The following is an 8,336-nucleotide window of genomic DNA, read 5'->3' as shown; positions in this document are numbered from 1 at the left end:
GGTTCGCCGAGCGTCTACGTTTGAACGACGATTGCTCGTTTGGTAGATGAGATATAAACCTGAAACTTTTCAGGTAAATAAAGCAAGACATACTTTTTCAATTTGCAAAATATTAATGATTTTATTGTAAAAATTCAATTGCTGAGAATCGGTACAAGTTGGTGAAGTTTAAGTTATCACAAGATAAAGTTAGTGCTTACTTTGTGTTTGTGTTTAATTGATTCGGGTAGATATATAATTGTACTTTCCAACGATGGCAAAATTGTTAAAATCCAAGCAGAAATGAGAAAACTACAGCACTTTCAGTGGAAGGACTATTTACAGATCACTGTAAACAGGGGTGGCGTATACTGAATAAGGATCGATTCGCCTTTACAATGCATTGAAAAAAAGCTTCGCTGGGCGGTTAAGTTTGAACGACGATTGCTCGTTTGGTAGATGACATATCAATCTGAAACTTTTCAGATGCATAAAGCAAGACATACTCTTTCAATTTGTAAAATATTAATGATTTTATTGTAAAAATTAAATTGCTGAGAATCGGTACAAATTGGTGAAGTTTAAGTTATCACAAGATAAAATTAGTACGTACTTTGTGCTTGTGTTTAATTGATTCAAGTAGATATATAATTGTACTTTCCAACGATGGCAAAATTGTTAAAATCCGAGCAGAAATCAGAAAACTACAGCAAGTTTAGTTGAAGCACTATTTACCGATCACTGCAAACAGGGAGTGGCGTATACTGAATAAGGATCGATTCGCCTTTACAACGCATTGGAAAAAAGTGTCGCCGAGCGTCTACGTTTGAACGACGATTGCCAGTTTTGTAGATAAGATATAAACTTGAAACTTTCTAGGTGCATAAAGCAAGACATATCCTTTCAATATGATAAAGTTTAATGATTTTATTGAATAAAGTAAATTACTGAGAATCGGTACAAGTTGGTGAAGTTTAAGTTATCACAAGATGAAGCTAATACTTAGTTTGTGCTACTGTTTAATTGATTCGTGTAGATGTATGATCGTGCTGTCCAACGATGGAAAAATTGTTCAAATCCGAGCAGAAACAAGAAAACTACAGCAAGTTTAGTTGAAGCACTATTTACCGATCACAGCAAACAGGGAGTGGCGTATACTGAATAAGGATCGATTCGCCTTTACAATGCATTGAAAAAAAGGTTCGCTGGGCGGTTAAGTTTGAACGATGATTGCTCGTTTGGTAGATGAGATATAAATCTGAAACTTTTCAGGTGCATAAAGCAAGACATAGTGTTTCCATATGCAAAATATTAATGATTTTATTGTAAAAATTAAATTGCTGAGAATCGGTACAAGTTGGTGAAGTTTAAGTTATCACAAAATAAAATTACTACGTACTTTGTGCTTGTGTTTAATTGATTCAAGTAGATATATAATTGTACTTTCCAACGATGGCAAAATTGTTAAAATCCGAGCAGAAATTAGAAAACTACAGCAAGTTTAGTGGAAGCACTATTTACCGATCACAGCAAACAGGGGGTGGCGTATACTGAATAAGGATCGATTCGCCTTTACAATGCATTGAATAAAAGCTTTGCTGGGCGGTTAAGTTTGAACGACGATTGCCAGTTTTGTAAATGAGATATAAACCTGAAACTTTTTAGGTGAATAAAGCAAGACATACTTTTTTAATTTGTGAAATATTAATGATTTTATTGTAAAAATTAAATTGCTGAGAATCGTTACAAGTTGGTGAAGTTTAAGTTATTACAAGATAAAGATAGTACTTGTTTTGGATTTGTAACTAATTGATTCGAGTAGATGTATGATTGTGCTTTCCAACGATGGCAAAATTGTTAAAATCGGAGCAGAAACGAGATAACTACAGCAAGTTTAGTGGAAGCACTATTTACCGATCACAGCAAACAGGGGGTGGCGTATACTGAATAAGGATCGATTCGCCTTTACAATGCATTGAAAAAAAGGTTCGCTGGGCGGTTAAGTTTGAACGACGATTGCTCGTTTGGTAGATGACATATCAATCTGAAACTTTTCAGATGCATAAAGCAAGACATACTCTTTCAATTTGTAAAATATTAATGATTTTATTGTAAAAATTAAATTGCTGAGAATCGGTACAATTTGGTGAAGTTTAAGTTATCACAAGATAAAGTTAGTACTTACTTTGTGCTTGTTTTTAATTGATTCGGGTAGATATATAATTGTACTTTCCAACGGTGGTAAAATTGTTAAAATCCGAGCAGAAACGAGAAAACTACAGCAAGTTTAGTGGAAGCACTATTTACCGATCACTGCAAACAGGGAGTGGCGTATACTGAATAAGGATCGATTCGCCTTTACAATGCATTGAAAAAAAGCTTTGCTGGGCGGTTAAGTTTGAACGACGATTGCTCGTTTGATAGATGAGATATGAACCTGAAACTTTCTAGGTGAATAAAGAAAGCCATACTCTTTCAATTTGTAAAAGTTAATGATTTTATTGTAAAAATTAAATTGCTAAGAATCGGTACAAGTTGGTGAAGTTTAAGTTATTACAAGATAAAGATAGTACTTGTTTTGGATTTGTAGCCAATTGATTCGGGTAGATGTATGATCGTGCTTTCCAACGATGGAAAAATTGTTCAAATCCGAGCAGAAACGAGAAAACTACAGCAAGTTTAGTGGAAGCACTATTTACCGATCACAGCAAACAGGAGGTGGCGTATTCTGAATAAGGATCGATTTGCTTTTACAATGCATTGGAAAAAAGTGTCGCCGAGCGGCTACGTTTGAACAACGATTGCCAGTTTTGTGGATAAGACATAAACCTGAAAGTTTCCATGTGCATAAAGCAAGACATATTCTTTTAGTTTGCAAAGATTTAACGATTTTATTGCAAAAATTAAATTGCTGAGAATCGTTACAAGTTGGTGAAGTTTAAGTTATCACAAGATAAAGCTAGTACCTATTTTGTGCTACTGTTTAATTGATTCGTGTAGATGTATGATCGTGCTTTCCAGCGATGGCAAAATTGTTAAAATCCGAGCAGAAACGAGAAAACTACAGCAAGTTTAGTGGAAGCACTATTTACCGATCACAGCAAACAGGGGGTGGCTTATACTGAATAAGGATCGATTCGCCTTTACAATGCATTGGAAAAAAGTGTCGCCGAGCGGCTACGTTTGAACGACGATTGCCCGTTTTGTGGATAAGATATAAACCTGAAACTTTCCAGGTGCATAAAGCAAGACATACTCTTTGCAGTTGCGTTAGATTGGTACTTTTATTGTAAAAATTGAAATGCGAGCTGAAATTAGATAGCTACAACACATTTAGTTGCAAACGTTTCATATTTTTCTTTTTAAAGTTTAATTGGGTAAATTTTTAGCTGAATTGATGCAATTTGGTTAATTTTATGTCATTCTAGGTAGTTATATTCAACACTCGACGTTGGTTTAATGTTTTTATTGTAATAACACAGTAAAATTGTCAAAAAATCCATATCCATTCCGCTTTATCACTTTCATTCCGCCGCTTTTCAGCATCCTTTTTTTCACCCCCTATGTAGTAGTTGCGTCCGTTTTGTGACGTCATGTTGACTAGGGTGGCGGATTCTATACTTGCACCGGCATATGTTGGATTATGTTACTTATTATACTTTTGGTTTTCTCTAAAATTTAGCTTTAACAGTTTAAAAAGCAACCAAACTTTTCCTCTGAAGCCTGTTCAAACCAAGTATTTGTAATTAAAATTTTGCACTTTTCTTGCAAAGTCAAAACAGTTTAGCATTTAAATTTTGTTAACATTGCTATAAACTTACAAACCATGAAGACTATCCACAAGTCCATTAGTACCTTGGAATTACCATACAGAATGACATTCAGTCAAGCATCAAAATCATTGATTTACATTACAGGTTTCTTCTGAGGGACCGTAAATGTATGTACGCAGGTTATGTATAAAAGCATTGGCGTTCAAACATAAATTTTAATTCATTTTTTACTTTTTGCCATATTTTTATGACTTATAATATGAAATGATAATTTCAATTGGTTGAAAGTGAAAAATGTGAATATTCATTCTTTGAGGATATCTGTTAGTTACTCTCAAAATTTTGAAAAATTACATCAACTAAACGCAATAAATTGCTGATTGCAGCAATTCCAGATCATATACAAGCAGCATCAAAATCCCAACCAAATACACAACTCTTAAACAAGTTTATCACAGTTCTAAGGGGTTACTGGCTACTGCGATGACAATCAGTGTGTGCGCACTTGTACAAAGTATTTGTTGCACTGCTTGCATGCAGTCCAACAGTAATGAACAACGTAAATTTGACATAAAAAAGTGGTATATGCTAAATCCAAGGATTTGGTTCTGTATTCTAAATTGTACCTAGTCTGGAAGCGCTTTTCTTTTTTGACAAATTTGATTCAAATTCAAAGCAGCTTATTTGATGATGGTGCTTTTTCGCTTAAAGTTTTTTATTGTACTTTATGTTGTCACAATGAGCATCAACTAAATTGTTTATACTCTTGTTGATGCAACTGTTTGCTCTAGAATGCCTAATTTTTTTAAGGCAGTGGCTATTTGACCGGCTCCGGTCTTTGAATCTGAAACACTATTTGACCGGTCATGACGTCACTTCATAAGCACTTTTTTCTTTTTCTCTTTCAAAGCAAAAGACGATAAGCGCCTTAAGTTTTAAATTCAACACGTGTATTTCAACTGAATCTGTGGCGCATACGTAACGTCTCGGGGTGCCATTCTAGAGGGAATGAGTTCGATTCTATTCGGAAGCGTTTTTTTTTTTTTTGTAACTAAATTTTTAAAAGTGGAAAGTTGTCTTGAAGGGTTGGTTGAGATGATGATTTGAAACTTGACTGATTGTTGTGCGACAATGAGACTGGATTTAATTTTTAACTTCGGACTTCAGCGAAACGTAATCTTACAGCCTATTAGAAGGTGTGATTTTTTCAGAGAATTTGTGCTAAGAAATGAAAGGAATTTGTTAAAAATAAAAACTAGAAAAAACTTTTTTAATTCGTTTTAAAGCTTTTTTATTCACTTGTTGATTCATTCATATCAGTTTGTATCCTTTTGTAATTAAAAAAAAAGAAAAAAAAGAACGCTTCCGGATAGCATCGAACTCATTCCCTCTATAATGGCAGCCCGAGACGTTACGTGTGCGCCACGGACTCAGTTGAAGAAAACGTGTTGAATTTAAAACTTAACGCGCTTATCGTCTTTTGCTTTGAAAGAAAAAAGTGCTTATGTAGTGACGTCATGACCGGTCAAATAGTGTTTCAGATTCAAAGACCGGAGCCGGTCAAATAGCCACTGCCTTTTTTTAATGTGGTTATTTTGGATCTGCTGCTATTCGGTGAGTCCGATTCGGTGAGCTCAATTCGGTGAGTTCCTAACCTCTAACCCCTAACCCTTAACCCTAAAACGGCAATGATAATTAGGCTACGGTACCCGATAATTTAAAAAAAAATTGAAAAAATCCCCCGTTAAGGGATCGGACTCACCGAAACGGGCCATTCCGGGCTATTTAATAGCTTCCTTTGAGGAAATGACTGATCGTATATACATACTACTTTTTTACTGTTAATAAGTATGTTTGGCGACTGTGCATATTAAAAATATTGATTGCTACAAAAAGAATTTATCATTGTATATATAATTTGAATGTTTTAGTTTTGCTTTTTTTTATTGGTTTTGAGTTTATGTTTTTACTGTGCACAGGCCACCTTAATGTATTGCAGAAAGACACATTTGAGCTCAAGATAATAATAATAATCATGTTTTATTTTGTGCCCATTGCGGCAACATACAGTAGGCTACATTGCAATCACAGATGCAATTGCAACACAACAAGAAGCAGTGAAGTGACATATTGGTCTTCGAGTCAGCTGCTCCCCTTAGTTTGGCAAATTGGCATGCCATAAAGTGTCTTTGCCGAGACATAGTCCCCTGCTTTGGAGCTGTGTCGAACCTACATCTTTTTGAATGTTGCGCAGAAGTTTTCACCACTCAGCCACGCAACTGACAAGACATCATACTTGAGTAACCATAGTCAGAAAGACTACCATTACGGTACGGTTGGTTACGGTGCGGTACCAGTTGTTATGTATATGGTAAATTACAGTGAAAGAAAAGCTTCCGATTGGACTTTGTTGCATTAAGTTCCATTGTATTCTTCAGCAAAGCTTTCACATACTTAGATAGTTGTTAATGAGGTTTTTTAGATCAGCCAGGTTAGATGTGAAATTAAAAATGTCACCAACAAAAACAATTTGATTTACTGTAAAAAATTATGACTAACCAAATATTAAAGCGGAATAACTTTGGTAGAAAAGTAATTTTACAATGCAACAAAAAGATATTGGACAACAGATTAATGAGATTGAATAAGATTATTCAAACAATATATAAAAACTAACAAGCATCGTAATAAATTCAACCATTTTTACATAAATTATTTTCAAGATGAAGGCATAACACATCGGAAGAAAACAAAGATGCTTGGATAATGGATATAATCTTTATTTTATTTAAACTTTTTACAGTGACTGATGTTTAGTAGCATATTTTTGTGTTTACAAAAAGTTCTTAAGTAATGTTCAAATTGCACTAAACATGCCAAAGAAAAGTGGATCTGAAGCAAAGAAACCTAGAAAATCATCATCTGCATCCAAAGATGTTACAGCTGCTTCTCCATCTGGACATATGGATGTTGTCATCCGTCCACCCAATCCCGCAGCAACTCATCTTGTTGCTTCTAATCCTTTTGATGACCCTCCACCCTCTAGTTCAATGAAAATGATGCACAATTTTCCTGGTCAACCTATGATGCGGATGCCAGGACCAGGAGGACATATGGGCTCAAATTTTCCTGGCTGGAGTCCTAGAAATGGAGGCATGCGCTCACCTTACGGTGCACCTGGCACTCCAGGATGGAATGGACCTATGCCTGGAAATGGAAATATGGGGCATCACCACATGTACCATCCCAACCTTCCACCACAGTCTAGTATGCCAAGTAATGGCTATAGTCGCCAACCGTTTCCTGGAGTAGGAATGCCAGCATATCGTGGATCTTCTCGGATGCCAATGAATAGCATGAGGCCAAATATGGGTCCTCTTGGTTCACCAGATCCAGAATCTTTGATGCATGAATCTCAAAGCTTAGGCCATTCTCACATACCTACTGGGAATCGTGGTCACATGCTACAAAACACTGGGCAAATGAAAGCCTTAACACGACCGGGTTCTCAAAAATCTTCTCCTGCCACTCGCAAGAACTCTACCAAAAGTCTAAGCAGTGACAGTAAGTCACCAAAAAATCCAGATGGTACAACCAAAACCCGAAAAAAATCCGAGAAAAAAAAGAACGCAGATGCTGACAAATTGACATCAATCAATGGAACTGAGCACAATATTCCTTTCCATTCTATTCCTCCAAAAGAACCTCAGAGTTGCAAACACTGTAACCGAAATATCAACTATCCAGAGGAAGACACTATTTGCTGCATAGCAAGTTGTAACTTGTGGTACCACAGAACATGTGTCGGACTTACACCAGAAGCTTATAAACTTTTAAAAACAGAAGAACTTGCTATTTGGGCTTGTGATTTGTGTCTGAAAATGAAAGAAATTCAATCTGTCCGATCTCGAACATCATTCATAGATGGCCAAATCGCAAATACATAAATCTTACTTTTTGCATTATCTTAAGAACAAATCGTAGTACACGTCATCAACCCCTAAGATTTTGCTTGAAAAGTGGTAGCAATGCTAATATTTGTGTTACTCACAGACGATTTGTTGCACAAAGTATTTTTTGTGAAATTTACTGACATTTGATGCAGCTCCCCTACTCACTCGGATATTGTGTTATTCACAGCTGTTATTGTACATTTAATTTCAACATTAGTACATGATGATTGATGACCTGTGCAGTATATTTTACGATAATCTCATTCTATTTTGGTTTTTAAGATGCGAAGTTCACTCATCTTGTATTGGCACAGGTTGCCAATCATTGCACAAGGTTTAACCGCATCTGTACCTCACCATTTGAAGCTTGGTTGTATTAAGCTTATTTTTAGTTTTTGGAAGAAAAAACAATGAACTTGTCATCATCAACTGGTCATTCCAGAGCCGGCAAATGGTAATGAGGTTGTTTTCAAAATGCCAACATAAATCAGACGAAACCTATTTTGATAAAAGTTATTTTATTTTGCATTTTACTCATTGCTGTTACGTTGAGTGGTGTCTCACTCCACCGAACCGTGTTCAGGGCTCGATGCTTTCACGGGAAGCCTGAATGGGCCGAAATGTGGAATAT

The 8,336-nt window shown here is 35.8% G+C and overlaps 1 protein-coding gene across 1 annotated transcript; it reads left to right on the top strand.

The window, feature by feature from the left end:
• The first annotated feature begins 6,597 nt into the window (after window positions 1-6,597).
• On the top strand, window positions 6,598-8,336 carry LOC145775945 (uncharacterized). Its single transcript, XM_082587356.1, has one exon. It carries the CDS (start codon window positions 6,626-6,628, stop codon window positions 7,697-7,699), a length of 1,074 nt encoding a protein of 357 aa, XP_082443482.1. The 5' UTR covers window positions 6,598-6,625; the 3' UTR covers window positions 7,700-8,336.

Source organism: Aplidium turbinatum, chromosome 8 (assembly GCF_918807975.1).
Source record: "Aplidium turbinatum chromosome 8, kaAplTurb1.1, whole genome shotgun sequence".
NCBI classification, from domain to species: Eukaryota; Metazoa; Chordata; class Ascidiacea; order Aplousobranchia; family Polyclinidae; genus Aplidium; species Aplidium turbinatum.
Note: the sequence above shows the minus strand (reverse complement) of the source record. Positions and strands in the feature narration are given on the sequence as shown.

Bases quoted from the DNA above. Each gene is read 5' to 3' on its own strand.
- LOC145775945 (XM_082587356.1), top strand. From the start codon at position 6,626: ATGCCAAAGAAAAGTGGATCTGAAGCAAAGAAACCTAGAAAATCATCA.